The sequence below is a fragment of the Merops nubicus genome, unplaced genomic scaffold, assembly GCF_000691845.1.
Source record: "Merops nubicus isolate BGI_N331 unplaced genomic scaffold, ASM69184v1 scaffold6850, whole genome shotgun sequence".
Taxonomy (NCBI): domain Eukaryota; kingdom Metazoa; phylum Chordata; class Aves; order Coraciiformes; family Meropidae; genus Merops; species Merops nubicus.
This window is the reverse complement of record NW_008582073.1, coordinates 4,666-27,061: the sequence shown is the minus strand read 5'-3', so window position 1 is coordinate 27,061 and position 22,396 is coordinate 4,666. Positions and strand designations below refer to the sequence as shown.

The window sequence follows — 22,396 nt, the reverse complement described above, 5'->3', positions numbered from 1 at the left end:
ATTCCCTAAAGTCATATAGTTTTACAGATACCCTGGTTGAAGAAGGCCCTTCACATAGATACTATTTGGTACTCAAAAGGTTTTGAACTTACTTCTGATATGTAGCTAGTAGGGAACTAGCTTTTTGCTAGGAACTGACTTTCTTGCAGCCTTTAGCAGGAGATCTCTCTCACTCTGCAGAGTGAACTAGGTACAAAAGTGATTTCAGCAATTGTAAATTGCAAATGGGCTTTCACAAACATTTCTTTTTCATTTTGAGAAATTAGTACAGTTGATAGCTTATGTACAAGCTTTGAAGTAATGACGGGTGTAGCAAGGCTAATAAACTGGTGACAGTCATATCAGTACTTTGCTTGTACATGCCATTTTCTACAGCCTTTGTGTTAATCAGTTTTTGGAGACATGAGTAAAGATGCCAGCAGAACTGACCTTTTGCTGAACTTTAATACAGTAAGTTTTAGCTTGACACGCTTGGAAATTGCTGAGGTTCAAAAAATCTCTCTGATGCAAGAAGGCAGTGTTTTGTACGGTTCTTAATTTTTCTCTTTATATTTTTTGTATGCCAGGATACCAGGAAAAGATATAATTAATGGAAGAGTTGTTTTTAAATTAGACTTTATTGTGGTCGCATGGGGAAAAGGAAGGGCACTGGAGAGTATCTTGTTAAAGTCACTATAGCAACAGCTCACCCCATCATTCCCCATGTTTGCCTCAGCCTATGATACCCTATTCAATCACTGGATTATTAATGGCATTTATATTCAAAGCCAGTCATTTCAACTGTAACCCCCAAAGTGTTTCTAACAGAGATAAATTCTAGGAGCTATGTTCTTTGTACAGTTTCTTGGCTCTCAGTGATTAGGGGGAAAGCTGGGCTGCTTCTTATTTGTTGTTATTACTATGGCAAGACTTTTTGTTTTTCTTGTTAATTGTAACTCTCTGAGTGAATTTCAGCTTTACGGTGAAAGTAATACAGATTCTTCCGGTGTATGTAGAGAAAATCTCATTTTCCTGCCTGTCTTTTCCAAAAGGAGTGGGATAGGTGGAAGTTGTTGGGTAACAAGACACGTGTAAGAGGCGGAGAAAAATAGAAACACTATATTGAAGTGTCTGTTTATTTGGTTTCTTTCATCTGGGATATATCTCTAAATAACATGAACGGAAGCAAATCTCCCATGCTGTTCACCTCATCATTCTGTCTTGACCATAAAGGACTAAAGCCAGAAAGGGGAATTGCTTGTTTCATAGTTCACATTTGAAATAAAACTTCTGAATGTCAGTAAAATAACCCAGTTTTATTTTCTGTATGGACCTAAACTGGGCAACACTACATTTTCTCAGTAACAGTATTTGTACCCTCACAGTGTTCTTTTCCCTACCAGTCACACAGGGGATCTCCAGTGGCCAGCTAGTGAGACAGCTGGTGACCTTCCCTTTAACCTGTCTTGTTTAAATGTGCTTAGAACAAGGAACCACGTTGATAGTGAATTTTTAAATGTTAAGACCTTTAGTTTCTAGCTAGACGAGGCCTGTGGCCAATGTCATATTATGTCAGATTGAGGCATACAGAGCACCTTCAACTAAGCTAATTCAGAAGAAGCCCTGACTAGTGTTCTTTTGAGAAGTGAACTTCCTTCCATTGGTAGCCTGCCAGGGAGTGCATAGTTCTGCAGTATTTTGAATTTGCATTGCTAGAGGAGCTTTTTAGGAAACACATTTAACAGTCTGAAGAATGTTCCAAGGGACAAAGTATACTGAGAAGCAGCATGAATCGAGGCTTTGCTTTTTCAGTCTGGTTATGAGCTAGTTTGTAAAAAGGTTCAAGGCGTTCGAGGTGAGCCTGTGGGATACTTAAGTTGATCCAGTTGTCTGAAGGATTCCTCCTTTCCATGCCTTGCTTGGGGGTTGTAAGGGTGTAACTTGATGGCAGAAGGTTGGAAGAGCTGCTCCGCTGAACTTCTGTTATGTTCACTGCCTGCGGATGGGAGGACAGATAAATAATTCAGGTACTTTTCAGAGCCAGAAATGCAAAGAAATTGCTTCAAATTTTGCTGCAGGCTCTGGATCTGTTGCTGTTACTGTTTCTTCTGTGGTGGTTCTTATGTCTATTTGTTCGGAAGCAGAGCATTTCCGTTGTGCCACTTTAAGCTGCTTCTCCAGTCATATATTATTTTGAAATTTTTAACATTTGTCTAGGATTTATTTTTTAGGTAGGATAATTTGATGATTCTGTACTTTCTTTTTAATGTAATAGGGCTATTCCCTGTGATTTACTCACGGAGACGCTTTAAATCCGTCGAAAAGAAGACAACCATTCAGTGACACGAGATTCACAACAGTGGGCAGAAATGCTTGTTGTATCAGAAATTCAACTTGTCACTTGATAATCAACTGTAGTAACTTGCAATCAGAGTAGCCAGGTCAGTGGAGGATAAACATGCTAGGTGATGTGTGGTGGATTCCTGTGTGTGACAGTTACTGTTAGAAAGACTTAGGGACCCGAGCTTTCTGCAGAGAAGCATGGTTCTGAGCAGTGCAATAGCTGCTCTGAGACTACTGAGTTCTGTCCTTTCAGTTAGGAGAGGATGGTTACCAGGGTGATATCCTGAGACTTCCTAAATGACTGCATAGTATATACTTCTACCCAAAATATCTCGTCTCTCAGATCTGGGTCCTTTTACCAACCATAAGGGTTAAGAAACAGGTAAACCTGTAACATCAAGGTGGCCAGAAGTACAAACTGAATGTGGTACACCTGAAAACCAAGATCTAAAATAGAATACTAAAGGTTTTCCTTGAACCTCCTGCTCAGCCTTGATATTCGACATGTTTTGAGGCTGTGTTCCTCAGTGGTGGTAGAGCTCTGTGCAACTCTTGAACAAAAGTTCTGAGCAAGAAATACGCATTCATGTGGAGGTGGAGAGAGCCTAATTTAGAAGAATAAATTTTATGGTCGAAGTTCTAAATTAGTTTAAAATCGAGCATTGGGGAAAGCCAATAAAAATTAAAACAGAATAAGGGTTGAGTGTGGGCTTTCTTCGGCGAGTTTGCAAACTGCTTTTGTGTAAGAGCACAATTCTGCCTCAGCATTAGACTATCTTCTGCTATAGTTGACTCATCTAATTTTTTTAAAGCAGTCCTATTACTGCTTTTGATAATTTATTTGTTACACTATGTATGCTAGTTGAACTTTTTATTTCATCAGAAAAAAAAAGTGTACCCTCTGTATTTGCCTGAGTCTAAGAAATTAATGCATGAGCTATTTCCTATAGGATTGATAGGTTTATATGTGAAGTTTTTAAAAGAATGAATACAAAGAAAGGTATAGGCTAAGATGCAGGCAAAGAAGAGATGGAAAAATAATGTTTTGTTCATCTTGAAAAGGAAATTGCAATCAACAAAGAATTTTTTCAGAGCTGTTGCCTTTAATGCTGACACATGAGCAATGCCCCTGGGTCCATTTAAAATGCAGATGATTTTTCCCAAGGCTTGTGGCTTGAAGTGATACACAAAGGGAGAGTTTCCTTAGCCTTCCAGTTTTTGAGCTGAGCCTGCCTGGAATCCATTTGATCATTATGCACTGTAGCTTGAAAAATGTGCCTGGGAAGGAAAAAATCCGTGGCATTGCCAAGGAGCTTCACAGCCCTGCATGACTTGTGTGAAGTGCGGAGTGGCTTTGAATTCATTCTGCTCAGAGAGGTTCTTCCTGGCTCACAGAGACATTTCTTACAATATTGATTCACTTTAAGTCTCCTTATGTTTTTCTTCAGGACTTCTTAGAGTTTTAAGTGGATGAGAAGAAATCTGGCACTCTACTCTCCTGATTAAAGCAAATGAACATGCAGACCCATATTTCTGTCTAGTTCTAAAAGAAGTAAGAGAGATCTGAAGTATAGGTGGAATAAATTTGTTACAGTGACTACGAATAGGTATGTGCCTTCCTTTCCTGGACTAGATCCTACAAAGGGACTAGCAACATATGAAAGCTCTTTATTTTTAACGCTGAGGAAAGCACAATAACACATGTGAACAATGTATATTAGAAATAATGAAAGAATGGAGATCACTCAGTGTCTTGTTACTGATTTCTCCACTTCTTTGTAACATAGCAGGAGGTGGTACAGGAATCTTCCTTATTTGTGACTGTCCCCAAAGCAGTGGACTTTCTGCTGAGTGTCCCCCAACGCACTTTCACTCCCAAAACCTAGGGAAAAGAAAACAGTCCAGTATATTGGTGCTTCTGTTTGCTCTCAGGGTTGCTTGAGAATACAAGGTATATGAAAGCAGAACCAGAGTGCATCACCACTTGATGGCACCAAACAAATTTGAATGACCCTTTAAAATAAATAAATAAGAAATGGAAGCATCTCAGCTTTTCTGCAGAGTAGGAGGGCACCCGTAGGTGTAGGTCCTGCTTACTCTATTAGTAGAGGACTCCGTAAAGCACTCTCAGCACCTGATAAACCTCTGCATCGGTACATTTCTTTAACACAGTGTGAGTACTTCAGCACTCTTGCAAATAGTGAGCAACAGGGCCTTGTGCAAGAAATGAGTAAACTAAAAATGTGTCCTTAGTACAATATGCTGGGCAGTCTGTGAGCAAGAACCAAGTGTGCACTTGCCTGGCTGAAAATGTTCTGGCTGCCTTGTGCTGAGGCTGTAAACTCAGTATCTCTCTTACAAATTGTAATCGTTTTGCAAGTACAAAGCAATGGTTTAATGAAAATCAAGTTTCTGGACTGCAGCAGTTGAACAATTTTCCAAAATTAAGAAAAATTCTAGTACCATTGCACTGTGTGCTGCCAAGTTCATAATGACCTTGATATTTCAGGAACTCCTTGTCTTACAGATACTCCACTTGTTGTTCCCTGTGGGGTCAGGTGTTCTCAGTTCAGTGACTGGGAGAATGACCACACTTTCTTTGGAAGTTAACATTGAAGTGTACCAGCAGGCAGCTCCCCTAATACTCTTATGGATGCCTCTCCTTGTCCATTTTGAACACATTATAAGAATCCTGTCCTTTTCAAGTTTTTATTAGTTCTCTGAAAAATGAGTTTCATTACATCTGCAAGATAACCTCCTGGTCTTTCCATTAAACACACAGCAATTGCTAGAGGCTTCCTTTATTTAATCACATTGAATCCTCTGCTTACTGTAGTTTTAGCTTCCTTCTGTCTTTTCATCTGTCCCTGAACATATTGCCTTGCTTAATTGTATCCTGTTTCATGTTTCATGGAGAAAGAAGAGGAAGATATCAATGCTTGTCAAAATGACCAGCACTCTCCTCTTTTCCCTATTTTTCCTTTCAAATAAAAATGTCTGCCACATTTACTTAGTTTTTGTAGGTTATCTGTAAAAACAGATACTCCGTTGGCTTTTCTCTCAGCAAGTGGGATAGAGGCAGAGCTCATCCCAGCATTATATAGATCAGAAGCAATTAAAGATTGCAGTATACCTGTTTCCTTTTTCACTTCCAATTATCCTTCTACCACATCAAGGACTGATGTGGGAAATGTGTAGTGTTGAGGGTTCGTGTACATGCATATGTGTTCCATTCTCATTCACATGGAGACAGAAAAATTTTGGCACCAGTCCCTTCTCTTAATTCCCAGGCAACTGTTTCATAATTAATTATTAGAATTCACGAGAAAATTCTTTGGCTGAGAAGCTGTGTAGTTTTTATTTGCATAGTACCTAGCACAGTGGAGATGTACTCCAAGCAGAAAGATCTTAACAGTAACATTCAGTAGCTACATCTGATAGATCCTGTGTTTGTGCATGCACACACACACACACACACACACACTCAAATCAGTCCCAGCCCTACAAAGCGCATGCGAAGAGATTTTATATCATACCTCTGAATTTTCTGCATATTGATTTCAGAAACTTGTGTTGATGGGCAATCCATTTCATGCTGTTTCTAGACCACTCTGCATCCCTGTTAGGCCTTTCAGTATCCAAATGCAATTTGACTTTGGAGTCTAGAAGCATTTCACTATTACAGTAGGCTATAGCATTCACAAAGTGCAGGAGGTACTGGAGTGCTTGCTCTCACTGTGGTATACTCAAGAGAATGAATACAGGTCTGCAAAAAGAAGAATATTCAAACTCATTAAAACCTTTGAGGTTTAGGTTTTTTGCTTTTTTTTAATGTTTGCTTGCCTCCTGTGTAACTAATTAGCAGGTAGGGTGCCGAACACCATATCAAAAGAAAGGCCTAAGTCTTTGAGAACATCAGTGTCATGTTTTTATAAGACAAGTCCGTTGTTTTCCACTTGGTGAAACAGTATTAACCATTTAATTAAGCGACTTTAAAAGATGCTGGCAGCTTTATTTCTGGGTGCTGTTACACTCTGACCCATCTTAAATGGCTAGTGAAACAGTCTCTAGCAATTAGATAATTGTTTCATCAAAATATGATTAAATCCAAATGCCTGTACTGTATGCTTCCTGTAAGCATTATTGAAACAGGACTTTAATGAAAGCAAATCTACATCCTTGCTGCTCCCAGTAGTTGAACTCCAGAGGGAAGAAAATGGAAAGCAATTAAAGCAAGAAAATGGATATTTGTAATTTAATAATCAAAGCATGCTTCTCTTTTTCTGTTAAATTATAGTTTAATTGGAAGATTTCATGTGACGCTTACAGAACCATATATTTAGACTCTGTGTAGTTGTTCAGCTCCGCTTTTGGCATGGATGTCTTCTGCATCCTGAAGGCTCTCCAGGCTGCAGTACTTTTCCAGGCTTGGTCATCTATGTAGCCCTGAGCCATGGGATGCAATACGCGGAGATTCACTGAGGGAGAAAGAGACTTGGTGGCTACGTTAATCTGATAAATGTTCTGGAAAGCATGCTCACTCAGATGGAAGAGCCAACCCTGCCTCTGAATGATGCTGCAGCTTGGCTGGAGGCTGCAAGCATCTGCACATGAGCCCAGCTCAGTCACCAGCATTTTCTACAGAAAGTGGCAGTTGCTTCTGTGCTGGGGACTGGGCACATTTTTCATGCATACAATTTGAACTGAGAAAGGTTGTGTGCATCCCTTCACCCTGGGGTGTGAAACTCAGTTCAGGACCAAGGCAAGCAGTCATACCACTGGACCCTTAATTGGTTTTTGAGTCTTTGCCAAGACTAAAGCTCCATATGCTTTTTGTCACCACTTCTCCAAATACAGAGCAAAGTCTGTATGTCTGAATAAGGAAGAAATAAAAGTGGCTGAACTTAAGAAATATTTAATTTTACAAGTTGGTTGAGCACTGGAGTAGGTTGCCTGGAAACACTGCTGAAGCCATGGTATGGTGTATCTCAGAACAGGTTAAAGAAGTATCCATTAGGAGCAAGGGAGAGCTCTCCAGCAGAGTTTCCCATTTCATGAGACACGCCTCACTGGTGAAGCATTTCTGAAGCATGCAGCAGCGCAGGGATGGGCTGTGCTGTGGCACAATGAACTCTATAAAGGGGTTGACACAAGGCATGACTTAGGATGTGAGACACCAGATTAGACGAGCTTCCAAGGCTCAGACACGGCTGTATTTTGATGTGATTCTGATATTTACTGATGTCATCAGTCATGGAGCAGTGTTGCTCTTTGATGAAACCAGGAAACGTACAGTGTTACACAAGCAGAACAGATGTTAAAAAATACTCCAGTTTTTATAGCAGTCTCAGTTGCCCTTCATAAATATACCAAGCTATTTTATACTATTAATCTTTTTTTCGGAAAAGCAGTAGGTTTTCTGGAAGATGAGAAGTTTAAAATAGTACGCATTTGTGAAAGGGTCAGATTCCCCCTTTGTACACACTACTAAACTGTATCAAAGTTCTGTTTCTCTTAACTTTCTTGAAACGTATAGCTGGAGCTCTTTGAAGAGCAGTGTTTGACTACAGAGTCAAGTACAGACAGATTTATATGTGAGACCATGAAAGGCAGGGGTTCCGAAACTCACAGTTTTTTGATGACAGAGTTTGTTTCTGTGATAACAAAGGGTCATGTTGTCACCTGGACTGTTTATTGCCCTTTAGGTTTCGGCACAGTCCAAACTGCTGGTACTTGAGAGACTGGACCATCCACAGCTGGATCAGACAGTGCTTAAAATACAGTGCACAAGACAAAGCCTTATACACTTTAAAAAACAAGGTAAGCTTTTACAAGGAAAAGCCATTAATAGATTTGATCATTTTTTTGAGACAAGTGTGGCTTACCTGGAATTCCTATTGCAGCAACTTACTGTAAACTGTGGGTTTAAGTTCAGATGATTCTTTGTCAAAACAAAAATTAATGTTGCACTTGCATTTTAACTAAAGCTCTTTACAGCTTTGATTTCTTCTTCTTTCCCAGGAAGCTTTTTGTTTTTAAATAGTACTGGCATCCAAAACTGCTAGATGCAGGAGAGGCTTCTAACCCTGATAGGCAATGGCTCTCCTGGTCCTAAAGGCTCGGAGGAAATGCCAAAACAAATCCAGTATATCAAAAGTTAGAAGGCCTTTATCACAGGAGCCATGCTAATTTCCTTGTACTGCTTGACAGTCACACGTGCAGCAGCATGCAATGCCATTTTCTGATACTTCTGAGACCTGCAATGCTGTGCTTGGAAAGATTTGAACAGCAGGTTTTCACACTTTTTTTTCTCTTTCCTCCTTCTCTTCAGGTTCAGTATGGAATTTTCCCAGATAATTTTACATTCAATATTTTGTTGGATTGTTTTATAAAGCAGAACAAATATGAAGGTAAGGAAAATAGTTACCAATTCTGCATAATTTAGTTGTATGCTCTTCAATTTGCAGAGCCTTTCTTTGAATTAAAAACTTTTAGCCATATTTTCTCTGAAGTCACTTTTAAAACACGCCTTGTCCTTCCTTGAAACTATTTTCTGCATGTTTATATCATATTTCTGTTAGATTTTTATTAATTATATAATTTTGCAACATGTGCGATTTCTATTGTGATTAATTCCATTCCAAACATAAATTAATTTTGCCAGATCTTACAAGTCTGACTTACATGTTAGTGATATCATAGGAATTACTAGTGACAGTTAAAGTGTTACAAGAACCGAATTGCATGCTAGTGGAGTTCATCTTACTTCCATTTAGCTGTTCAAAAAGCTATGTACTTAAATGGTTTTTCTAGACTTCTTGTCTGTCACTGGAGAGAGCCAGCTATGCTAAACTGCCATGTTGAGGTGCCTGCCCTTCATTATTGACTGTTCAGGTTATGAGATGAATAGTCCTCTCAGTTTTGATGACAAATATATAAGATATTGATTTCACTGCAGGTTTTCTGGTACTGTAGACTTGCAGTGAGCTTTTCTTTGCATAAGCCTCTTGTAAAACAGATAACTGAAAGGCACAATAAAATTGTAGGATTTGTCTGTAGCTTTTATCATGTTTTGCTAAATGACAAATTAATACATAGATTTATTTTATTTTGAGAACCCTTTTGTCTGTGAATTCCCTCTTATACCATCCGTATTTCTTTTTTGTGACAGGCTCAAGGCCTTTTGTTTAACAAACTGCCCTTCCTGACAGGGAGTGTCACTGGAACTCCCTGTAGAGCTCCTCCAGAGCACTGTTTGCTGAATACAGTGAGTGCTGTGGGTGATCTATAATGACATTTCTGCTCCATTGTACTTTCCTGTCACCTTAAGAGCAGTGAATTTCAGTCAGTCTTCTCTTGTTTGTAATCTGAACACAAGAATAAAGTAGTCATTTTTAGGGATTTAAAAAAAAAAAAAAGTTAATGATTGAAGGGCTGAGCAAAGAAAAGCCAATTGAAGAGTGTAGAGCTGAGTCTGGATAGCTCCTCTGCTGCAGTCTCATGCTGTTCAACCTGCTCTTTCTTCTGGCAGTGTGGTTGAATAACCCGAGCAAATAGGACTATTTCTATACTGCTAGTCATGACAAATACTTAACTTTCTCCCTAACTACTTCAAGATACTACAGCAGTGAAGTGTCAGTGAACACGAGTGGGTGTGAAGGGGAGCTGTGTAAATTTGCATTTGCTAACTATGTGTTGTTCTCTTCCATAGATGCTATGTCAGTAGTAACAGAGATCATGCTGCAAGAAAGTTTTGATGAATTGTCAACACAGCTACTTTCTCTCTATGTTTTATACCAGTACCTGGCAACCAAGTCTGAACATACGGTAAGCGTACTATACTCAAAATAATACACAAAGTCTCTCTTTCTAAGTGTTGTGGTCCTGTCAGTTGGGCATTCAGTCTTGAATATATTTTATTTCCTCTTAGTGTACTTGGAAAAAATAAATACTCCTAATTTTTTTTATTGTTACAACTGCAGAGGAAGGGAAAAAAGAAAAAAGGAACAACAAAATATTAAAGTATCAAGTATCTTGTCACCCCTTTTGCTCCTCTCTCTGAAAGAGAAGGTGTGTTGAGATTTTCAGATGTAATGTGAACCCATTGGGAGATTATGAAACAACATTTCAGTTCAAAGAGGGCTCTATCAATTAATGAAAAAAAACCCCTGTGTCACCTATTGTGTAGGATCCTGTTAAGATGAGTATTGCTCACCATTAGAGGTTGGTAGTGGTGATATTGCAGAATTCTAAAGCATTTTCACAAAGATGTTTACTACACATTTGGCTTTGTATGTATTGTTCCTAGTACATGTTTATTTTAAAACTAAATTTGTTACATCTCTCTCACCTCCAAGGATTAGGGGTTTCTTATTCACCTCTTGCTTGCTGAAAGCCCATGTGACAGTTCAGGCTCTTGGTAGTGGCTTTATTCTACTTTTGCACAACAGTCTCAGTTAAGTACCAGCAAAGGGCTGTGCCTTGTCCATCGCTTTTCATGTGTGTACCGTTTCACCAAAGCTGAATACGCAAACAACACTGGTGTAGGCATATGACACAATTAAGGCAGTGTATTTATATAGCTGTGACTTATTTAATATGCATTTTTAAATAACCCCACCCAAAGACAACAGTAAACTGTATTTTTGAATATATACACCATACAGAGTACCATTCAACGCCTCACAGAGCTCAGCACCAATTTTCTGTGTTTGATTCAAGAAGTGAGGGTAGACAGAGTTTCAAGACGTGCTCAGCTACTGAAAATCCCATTCCGTTTTCCCAAGGTGTGAGACAGGTCAGCCAGTGTCCTGTTGCAGACAGGCTGTAGCCTAGAGTCCAGCAGCCTGATGAAATGTCTTTCAACTCTGAGAGCTGAGTCTTGGGCATTGTGACTATGTTAGTCCTTAGTGTGTATAGCAGTTGATAGCTTCCATTATTCTGCTATTGTGACCACCACTGAAAGCCTGACTGGTCTTTGGTCTTGGCTCTCCCCAGAAAATTTCCTCCGTGACTGCTGCAAACCATCAATATACTACCTTCCACTGGTGAGGTGTTAACTTCTTGAAGTCCCTCCAGCTCTTGAAGACAAATGGGCTAGCTCCCAAAAGAACCTAGACCACTAAAAGCCCTGTTTTTCCAGTTGCATCTGAGTTTCCTGTAATATTCAGCCAGAGTACTGAGTTTTTAAACAGCTCTATCTCCTTGTATCCCTTTTCCAGGTCAGCCAAATACTGGTATTCTCAGTCAGATGTTAGCATGCAAATGCTTGTAGAGCCTAAATGGTGCACCACAAAAAAAATGACATACCTTGAAAAAATACCTGAATAATGCATTAAACCAGAAGGTTGAAACTTTGTGCTTTTTAAGACTTGGTGTACATTAGAGAATTTTTCAGGTGGTGTCTTCCTTTCACCAGCGATATTTGTTGCAGGTCATAAGGTAGTAATCAGGACACTGAAGTACCATGCCACAAAAGCCATGCTTTAGAGAGTCAAACTTCCTCTAATCTGTTGCCATTTATATCTTCCTTTTCCTCGTTTTCTTAGCAATGGGAGTTGGTCTGCTACTTTCAGTTGCAGAAAAGATACTTTTATCCTTGATTTTTGTGCTTCTCTGGTCTTGAAAAATGTACTGTACTATCCCTTAGCAAAACAAAATTCACACTACTCTTGTGATTTTAATGTACTTACTGATCGGGTGCTCTTCCTTAGCAATCACTGGTGGTCTGGCTCAGACAGCTGGTTCTCCCCTCTAGCTGGGGAGACAGCTGCATTTTTAATCTGAGGCATACAGTGGTCTGGGTGGATTGCATATGTCCTTTTTACAGTGCAGATTTTGGACTCGGAGCAGCCGTTAGCAACGTATCCTTCTCTCAGCATTTTCCTGTTCTACTGAAGGATAGTAGAGCATCTGTCTTACCACTACTTAAAAGAAGAGGCTGCTGAAGTACAGAAGCTATGTTATTTTTTTCTTCAGTGGTGTTCGAGTGAAGCAGGTGGTAGGAGAGAGACAGAGCTTGGCCAGTTTACATCATTGTGACCCTCTGCCCTGAAGGAAGGGCACTGATAGACTTCCATGCAAAATCTCAACCATTCACATTTTACTGTCTTCTGGAGAGAGATGTGCTGCTCAGCATACGCATACTGTAACTGAACACTACACATGTTTAGTGATTGTTTACTTTATTGCTAAGACATCTGATGAAACCCATGTGTGCTGTCTGTGGCTGCTGCCATTTTATGTGTGTGTTTGTCAAGGAACACTTACTTAGATTACATTATTTGCAGTGGGAAGAGGAGAGAAATCTTGGAGCATCGCTGGTGCTTACAGGTCTAAAGCAAACAAGCACTGTGGGTTTTAGCTCCCAGCTGTATGGCTATGCATTCCTTGGTAAGTTTTACCTCCCTCACAGTCATCTTATCCCTGTTGTCTTCAGTCGCTGAATTAAATTGACGTCTGCTTTTTAAAATGTAATCAAAGAGAAGGCTAAGACGTAAAAAGGCAGAAATAGTGGAAGGAACCATTTCAGAGTTAAGGCTAAATCTATTTTGTAAGCCTCGAGGGTAGTGCTGATTTGAGTGGTATGCCCTTTATCGGACAGCTTCAGAACCTCCTTTAGGGCTCCCTGCAGGTTTGGATTGGCAGCTGAAAGAAAGAAGACATTCTTAAAGAACAATAGGGTTGGTTTGTTTGTGGAGCAACAAATTTTCAAAAAACCTGAAAGTCCAGAGTTCCATAACAGAAATTTAAGGTTACGGACAATAGACGCTTTTTCTAGTTAGTGAGCCCCGTAAAATAATCCTTAAAGTTCAGAAGGTCAGAGACCACAGCCTGAAAACTACTATCTTTAGCATATTTACTACTCACTGCAAAATTAACGTTTCTGTTGTGAACAGCAGATAGCAGTGCCTTTACCTGGTATGTGTTAAGGAGTCTTCACTGCTAATTATATGCTGTATTATTAAAGAGCAGTTAGATCAGAGTATATCCAGAATTGGAGAGAAGTGGGATGGGGTAAGTCGTTATTGAAGTTCCTCTAATCTGTAGAGGAGTATAGTGTAGATACGTTTTGTCCTTCTCTACAAAATTATTATTTACTTGAAAGTAATTATTTTAAAATTTATGATTATGCAGTTGTTCCACTACTGCATTTTATCTTATTGTAGAATTTATTGATGGTAATAAAATGTAGATCTGTTCTTAAAAGATGGTCTCAAAACAAGCGTGTAGTGTCAGAGTTAGGATGCTGATTTGGATTTATTATGACTGTAAGACAAAAAGGAGGGCAAGTGTGGAAAATTAATTTGAAAGCAGGATTTTTCCATAGAGCTGTAGTTTGTTATGCAGTGGAGACACTGATACAAATAGGGACTTTGCTGTCCAGTTGGCATTCAGTTTGGAGTGTTTTTTATGTCATATAGATTGGTTGAATAGTGTCTGTATTTCAAAAATGCACTTCACTGTTGTCTGTGAGCAGTAGTACTTGTTCCATGACATTGACATTCAGTAGATCAAAAGCTATTTACTGTTGTGTCACATATTCCACAGCCTTTCCAGCACTAATGGAACCAATCTCTGAGAGAGTGAAAGATGCCTGCAGGCACAGAGTGGCCTCAAGCATCTAAGCTATTTTAATTTACCTGTAGTCCAAAAGCTTTGTCTGTGCACTTACTACCTTGCTTTTCCTAAACTGTTCTTTTCCATGTAAAGAAGAGTGAGGTGTGTTTCATAGTTTCATGTCATTATGGAATCAGAGAACTGTTTATGTTGGAAAAGGCCTTTAAGATCAAGTCCAGTTGTTAACCTAACACTGCCAAATCCCCCACTAAACTGTGTCACTGAGCACCACAGCCAGAGTGCAGATTAGATTGAGAGTTTGGATATGACACTTGTAAGCTACACTGAAGTGTTTTTACATTAACAATGACAAAATCAAAACCTTAGAGTGACAGTCATTGTAAATTAGTACTTGCCAACTGCAGCATGATGTATGTTTCCTCTAATATGTGGGAGTTTTGTGTTCTCTAGTAATGAATGTGAGAAGAAAAGCCACATTGTCAATGGCGCTACACATCACAGGTCCTGCTGAAGTCAGTGAAGACTTTGTTGCACAGAGTGTCCTAAATCAAGAACCAGAATTTCATTTTGGCATGTGTCCCTTATTTCCTCTTAGAAAGCTCCAGCAGAAAATAAGTGTACAAAGCTGTATAGTTAGGCAGAGCATGTGCTGCAAATATGGTACAGTCTTACCATGACATGTGTATGAATGGGTCCTAAAGGCCACAGAGGTGAGTCCAGAGCCTCATGTTTTGTGCATGTATTCTGCACACCCAGTCCCCAAAGGCTGAGGAGCCATTTGTCAGACATCCTGCTCAGAGCTGCTGCTGTAACTGCCAGACAGCCAGAAGACCTGATTACTCTTTCTCTTTTCCATCTGGACAAAATTTCTAGGCTAGGAGTGGAGTGAGGGGTGGGGGAAAGGGGAGGAACCAGAAACAAATATGCAGTAGCTGTGAACTTGGGCAGAAAGAAGGCACCTTAATAAAATAAGGTAATATAGCAGTTCTGTCAGGGTAGCTTTTTAGAAGAGCTTGCTGATTTTACTGCAGAAACCAGGACACTTGCTGTCACTTCAAAAAAAAACAGAACTCACATGGATTCCAATAAGACTCAAGTGCTGAAGTACTAATGCTGAAGTTTTTTTTTTTTTTAATGACAGGGAAGGTGGAGTTGAATAAGGGGATAAGAGCTGTATACAATATGATGCCACTGATGTGGACACCTGGATACTTGAATAGAGCTTTGCAAGTGATGGAGGATGTGGCTTCATTTTCAGGAGACAGCAAAATCTGCAAAGAAGCTGTAAGTATGAAGGCTATGAGCTGTTGAACAGAAGGAGTTTCATACAAGCTGAACTCCCCTAAAACCTGTGAATTCTGTGCATTGCTAAGAGGCCCAGCAATACTTCAGAGGTCTTTGGAAGACAGGAGAACTAATGTTTAGAACAGAATCACTGCTTCAGTTGATGCACCAGTGATGATGTCTGCTGATATGTCTTTGGGAATGGGTTGCCACAAACAACTGATGCTTCCTAAGCCTTCCCTTCCTTATAGAGACACCTAGGACTGCCACAGGAAGCACATGTCTTTGGGGATGGGAGGACACCTTTGTTTCCCAAGCTTTTGAACTTACATATTTCTTAGCAGTGAGGATGAAGTATCTCATCTTCTGACTTGTTCATGTCCTGACACAGAAATGCCTGTGTTCTGTGCCCTCTGAGATGATGTTCTGAGTGATACAGGTCCAAAAATGGTACGGAGTGAGTTCTAGGAGGGTTATAGTGCCCTCAGTTGGAGAGGATGGGTAGATTTGGTCCATCTCTGAGGTTGCCACTGACTAATGGACTTGGGGCTTAGGAGTGCTGTGGGCCATCTTACTGATTGTGCATTTGGTCAGCTTAATAGGAATAACTTAGAAAACCACCACCCACATGGGCTGGAGCATAGAAGCAGCACAGAGCTCTCACCTCCTCTTCGTGGTAGTCTTTCCTGAAAGTGTCTCTGGTGATGAGAGTCGCCCTTCTGCTAGCATCACTACCAGGCTTGCAGCCTCTGCAAGTCCCTTGACAAAGGGCAGAGCTGTCAATTGCTCAGCAGGTTCTCCTGTCTATTGCTCTGTGCTCAGAAGCAGCTCTGTGTAATACTGGACGGTGCAAGGGAGGAAGTGTCACATCTGCAGCTTCCATCAGTTCTAGTCACATCTTTGGGTGTGTGATTTTAGCGATTTCTTCCTTACCCCAAGCCTGAAGAACTTAGCCTAATGTGCTTGTGGTTCTTTTCTGCTTACAAACCCTAGACAAATTAGGGAACTGCTCAGCTTGCTCTGGGTTGCAGGTGAATACCCTACTATTGAAACAATGCTGCAGCTGCTTGTGGTACAACAGGTCCATAGAAGATGTAATCCTTCAGTGTACTGATACTGTAAAAATAACAAATGCTAGTAATATCTAGTAGTGCTTTCTTTACAGAGAGAGGATTTGCTTTTTTCAGTGAACAGTTAAGAACTTTAAAAGATTTTTACTGATTCCTCACTAATGCCACAGTGTCTCTGTATGAATCCAGTAGTAGAGACCAAAAGGCAATGGTTGTGGGAGCCGTACAGAAAGTTCCCTGAAGACATATCTGGCCTCATTTAGATTTTAATAGCAGTATATAAACAGTAGTGCAAGTCATGTAAGTCTCACCAAGCAGGCCTGAATGGTTTGTTATTATCAAAATAATTTCTGTGCAGACCCTAATGCAGAAAGGAAAACAAGGAAACTGCGTTGGTCCATGTCCTTATCTGGTGTAAAGTAATTACAGTCTATTGATATGCATCATCTGGCCTTTTCTACCTAAATGCTCATTAAATTTTAATATGAAAATCCACACAAGATAGTTTGAATTTCTATTTCCAACTAAAATGCAGTATTCCTAAGGGTAAGTATTTGTAAGAGCACTGACAAGGTCAATATTTGATTCAGTCAGCTTCCAGTGGATTCAGCAGCAGATATGATGGAAACAACTTTCAAATGCCTTACACCCTTTTTTTTCCCTTTTTAGTACCCTGGGCCTTCCTTGGGCAGGACTAGGTTGGCCGTTATGCAGTTCAACTAAATCCCTATCATAGCACTGAGAAGTATGGACTGTGTTATTAAAAAAGTCATTGTCCTTGCATGCCTGCACATTCACAGAGTTATCTGAGAAAGACATGGCCCTGGTTTTGCAAACTTGTATTTTTCCAAAACGTAATATTATTTTCTAGCTTAATAATTATCATTATCTAAAATAGAAGTTTTCAAATTAAGTTTTTTAACTGTGTGATTTTGGTATAAACATTTTCAAGTGATTTGCTCCGTCATTGTCAGTCCCTGTATTCTCTTTCTGGCTTTGAGCTTCCATTCATTTCTGACTAGAAGGGTGTCTCTCCTCTCTCTGCCATTACTATCTTAAAAATGTAATAGAAATAACTGCTTTGATATTGTGCTATATTAACTGTGAACAAGAAGACAAGTTCTGGTTTTTTTTTTAAATTATTTGAGAAAGTCTCTGAGTGTATTTCTTTCCATGCACATAGTTATTATTTCATTGCTTATTTCATCCTCTTTAGTACTGCTAATTTAAAGTTACATTTCAGTGTCAAGAACGCTATTTCAAATAAACATAATTTTTATTCTTTCATCATTATATATTTATGCTAGGAAAATGAAACCTTAAGTATCAAAATCGCTTTAGTTTGGAGAAAGCATCAAGAGATTCAAAGGTTACAGAGACCTGTTTCCTTCTACTGATAAGCATTCAGAATTAGAATTCATGGAAGGATAACAGCTTTTTCCATTTGTTAAAGCTGAACTTTAAATTGCGGGCAACCCACATCAAATAATTCCAGTTATGCAGATCATGTTATTCCCAAACTAGCAGCAGCATTCATACAGCAGGTCCATCTTTTGTATCAATAATACTTACAGACATAATCTACCAAGTCCCATAGGGAAGCTGATGTATTCTTTTGATACAGCTGTAATTAGACTAGGGGAGGGTGATTCTGCTACTGCCTGAAAAGACAAAAGCAGGAAGAGGACAGAAGTATCACAGATGAAAAATTTACCTATACCAATACGTTATGTGCCTACATTTCGATTTTTTCTGTTAAATTATCAACCTAATAATAGGAATGAATGTTATTGTTGCTGAACAGGTGTTTTCTCTACTTGTTTTCACCAGAGAAGTATTGAGATGGTCTGTTAGAGACTATTGTTCAAACATCTCATAGTGACATCTTATCTAGAGGTCTCTGCAATTGTGTGTCATGCTGGTGCTGTTATCTCTGTGCCTACCATTCAGCCTTAGTATTTATGTTCAGATATCTGGCCAAGAGGAGACATCAGCCTAATGCCTGACAGAGCTGCAAGTACCAGCCAGCATCTGAGTCACAGGGAGTTTCACTGGTGAGGGTGGTGGAGTGATTCTACTGCGGGGGTTTGATGTCCAACCTCAAAGGTCCCAAATACTGTACAAAATTCCCAGAACCACAGAATCACTATGGTTGGAAAGGACCTTTAAGATCATTGAGTCAAACCATTATCTAACTACTCTACCAGGCCACTTCTACACCATATCCCTGAGCTCCCCATCTAGATGGCCTTTGAATACATCCAGAGATGGTGATTCAACCACTTCCCTGGGAAGCCTGTATTCTTGGAATTCTCCCAAGAATAAGTCTAATTTCCTTTCAGAATTTGCTTTTCTTTTTTATCATAGACAGAAATCATCTCAAAATACGTGGTAGCTCATGAATTTGTTTGTAAATGTGACAGCAGTATTACTCAGATTGTGTTTCTAAACTGTTTACACTAACAATGACAAACGTGATTTTTCAGATTGATGCTCTGGAGACTGTTTTGCAGTCTGCCCTTGAAGCAAAACCTGGTTCAGAATCAGCTGAAGAAGTCAAGGAAGAAGAGCAGAAGTCACAGTGTGTAGAATCAGAAGAAACTGAGCAGTCTAAAGTACCTGAATACTACAGACGATTCAAGGTAAAAGAGTTTAGTTTGTCTAAGTATTCTAAACTGTAGAAGATCCCCATAATATAATATATACTAGTAAATATGTATGCTGTCTTACTGTGGCTAGTAAACTGAAACACCTTCAGTGCATCAGGAGTCCTGCCTGGCATTTTTGAAACTGATGTCACCTTACATTTTTACTTCTTCAAACAGGAGGCAGCAGCCAAAAAGTCATAAATGCTCAAGGCCACTTCTATGTCTGTTTGGATTTTATCTTCACTTTTCATACATCAAAATGATAAATCTGCTGCTGGAAGTGTTATGTCATTAGAGAGCCATTATCTGACCTTGTGTGGGCTTGTGCTCATTAAAATAAATTGTAGTAGGCATGAGACCATCCTGAATTTACTGTCCATTTTTGTATGTTACGATTAAGTAGGAATGTTGCACCCCATACTTTGTCTGGAGAATTAAGTAAGGTTATATTACCTCCCTTTTATCTTCAGGTCAGAATGCTGATACTACCAGTATGAGACACAAACAGTTGATGATTAGAGCACAGCTATATAATGAGTGCATTTTATTTGATCATCTCATAGCTACATAATGAGCTTATTTTATTCTATCTTCTCTGATTTGTGCTGTAGTAAAAATCAAATGCCTCAGCTTAAAACTAATACGGCTTTTAGTTCCAGGAGCAGTATTTTTCCCATCGCCTATCAGTCTCCATTGTTGCTGTCATGACCTTGGGCAGTTGTTCTGGATACAAACTGTTGTTCTTCTGAAGAAATTTCAAAAGTTAAAAGACTAGTATTCTATGGTTTCACTTTACATACACGCTTCTCCTTTCTTTAATTTGGATTTACCTAAATTATTTGCCACTAATCTTTAAATATTAAACTTACTTTTTAGGCACTTAGAACTTTTTAATTTGTTTGGGAATCAGTGGGTGCTTGGGGTGTGATAATTAATGGCTTGATGAAATACAGTGAATTAGGTAAACACAAGTGCCCTTTGAAGGCGGGAGCGAGACATTTTTGTTAGTCTTTCATTGCTTATCTATTTTCTAGCCTTGAAGAAAATAATGCAGAGTGCTCAAAACAAGGCCTAAATGTCAAATTGGAAACAGATCAGTGCCAAGTGTGTAGTTTTCTTTTCACCTCAACCTTTCCATAAGTTTCAAAATTAACCCCAGTTCAGGCATTCCCTGGTGTGGCAGCAAGTGCCCTGACTTTGAGCCAACAAACTGCAGTCCCAGTGCTCCGCTCTGAGCTCTTGCCAGAAAAGTCTGAATGTAAGACATATCCCTTATCTGAAGTCTGGACATCCAACAATAATTTATGTGTAAATAAGCCACAATTTCTTATTTTCTGGATGAGAACAGGAGTGCAGAAGTCAGAATGCTATTTCACCTAAGCCTGGAAGAGCTCTCAGACTCTTATCTCAAATTCATTAGGCCAGCACCAGACAGCCTTCCCAGCTGAACCCCTGGACACCTGTGGGTGAAATTCACAGGGCAGAAAACCGAACAAAACCAAATATGCAAGCTTCTCAGACATGTGTGCCAAGTATTTTAGGGTCTTTAATCTGCTCTCTGTCCAGTTCAAATCTTCAAGGGCCTGGCGAAACATAACAAAGCCTGCAGTTGTTGGCTTAAGGCAGAGAGAAGTGGAGAGGTCTCAGAGGGGATGAGAACAAGGCAGAGCCTCAAGACAGGAGCTGAGGGGCAGTGTCTTTGCAGATTATTGCCAGTGCGGGGCCAGGGTCAGAGGAACGTTGTGGGCCAACAGCACAGCACGTAAGCTTTCAGTGATAACCAAAAGTGGAAGTTGGGATATCTGCATGGCCCCAGAATAGCAATTTTGTTTGGAAGTGAGTGATCCCCACATCTTCTTTCCATCACCCTGCAATGCAGAACAGTAGGCTTTATTCAGAGGGCTCGGTAAAGAAGCCTGGATGTACCTTTCTCAAGGACACATACTTACTTTAAACATTTCTGCAAGTGCTGGGCTGGGTAAAATGTTTTATTTAAAAGAACAATCAGGAAACTGTGTTACTATCTAACAAGTGGCAAGAGGTAAAGAATCTGCTAGTGCCATGTCATCTTTCTCCCCCAGGGAAACTTCTTGGCTGTGTATCTGCACTTTTTTAAGGCAATTAATCAGATTGTTAGTGAGCCATCACGCTAAACATTCCAGACGCTAGTATCAGTGGATGATTCATCATCTTAAGTGAATTAATATTTTTATGCTGCATGAAGTCTAGGAAAGTAAAGCTTAAGAAGAAAATACTGCACAGTTTCTCCCTGAAGCCCAGCTTTTAGTTTCAGTGTAGAATAGCCCTGAGGAAATATCTCTTGCTTTAGCACTATTGTACGGTCTGTGTAAGCATAGTCAAGCCTCAGATCACACTAACTGTTGGGAAGAAAAATTGTGGGAGTTAGTTAGTCTGCCATTAGCAAGAGCACATTTAAAGCGATGTGCATCTGTCGAGAGGGGATGCTAAGGCAGGCAGCGTGGGGTGAATTGTTGAATCAGTTTTGAGGTAGGACAGAAACCCAAGGTGTTTAGATTATATTTATTGTAGTTGACTGGTCAGATGGTCATTGTTAATACCAGATAACTGAATTTGGAAAAATAAAGATAGTTTCAGTGGTTAATGAAAGTGAAATGTAGCTGGTTTAGTTTGTTGCTCAAAGAAAAAAATGTTCTAGAGCTTAGCATTTCAAGAAATGGTACCAGCTACCACAGTCACAATGCCTTGCTGGTATAAAATAGTCACCTGGTGTGTATAGCCCAGCTCATTGATTCAAATGGCATTGTTTTGGTTGTTACAGGAGAGTATTTTGTGGCTGATTATTTTGTGACTGACTTGCTCTCTCCTTCTCACTCTCCACCAAATCCCTCTATGACAGGAGCTGTACTCTAAGCTGGATTCACTTGGGAAGGTTGAATCTGAAAGCCTGTTAACCCTGACCAACCAACTTGTCAAGGAAAAGCTGCCAGCATGTGAAGTGGAAGACATTGCAAAACATGAGCAGAAGCTGAAGGAGTGGGAGCAAGAACAAGCACTTCTTATTGAGAGAGAAAGAGAGATGAGAGAAAAGGCCAAGCAGGAGATGGAAGCTAGGAAGCTGGCTAAAGCGTCTGCCTAGTGCTGGAACTCGGAGGCTCCCACAGCAGTACGTGTTCCCTGCCAGCCAGATGAAGGGCTCACAGTTACTAATATTGCTCTTCAGTACTGCTGCAAGTGTGACTATATGTGACTGTCATGCAAATTAAACTTCTCCTGTGTTGCCTGTTTCCTGAAGTAAAGCACATGTGGTTTAGAAATCTTTACCTTGCATTTTCCTCATCAGCCAGGCAGGGGGTGGGATGGAGGCAACACAAAGAAACAAAGGCATAAGAAATAGCTTGCCTATGATGAAAGTTGTAGAGAGTGGAAGGAACAAAGAAGAGGGAAGAATTTCAAACACAAGTTGTTTCAGTAGGGGTTTCTCACACGAAAGAATGCCTTAGCTAATCTGAA

General features: G+C 39.8%; 1 protein-coding gene across 1 annotated transcript in view; it reads left to right on the top strand.

The window, feature by feature from the left end:
* Positions 1-22,152, top strand: part of MRPS27 (mitochondrial ribosomal protein S27) — a 38,170-nt gene extending 16,018 nt beyond the window's left edge. Inside the window, exons 4-10 of the mRNA XM_008936426.1 lie at positions 8,028-8,142; positions 8,654-8,732; positions 10,034-10,149; positions 12,612-12,714; positions 15,044-15,186; positions 18,743-18,898; positions 21,783-22,152. Of these exons, the coding sequence (XP_008934674.1) occupies positions 8,028-8,142; positions 8,654-8,732; positions 10,034-10,149; positions 12,612-12,714; positions 15,044-15,186; positions 18,743-18,898; positions 21,783-22,022 (952 nt within the window). The 3' untranslated portion in view covers positions 22,023-22,152. The remainder of the gene's footprint in view (positions 1-8,027; positions 8,143-8,653; positions 8,733-10,033; positions 10,150-12,611; positions 12,715-15,043; positions 15,187-18,742; positions 18,899-21,782) is intronic.
* Positions 22,153-22,396: the final 244 nt, after the last annotated feature.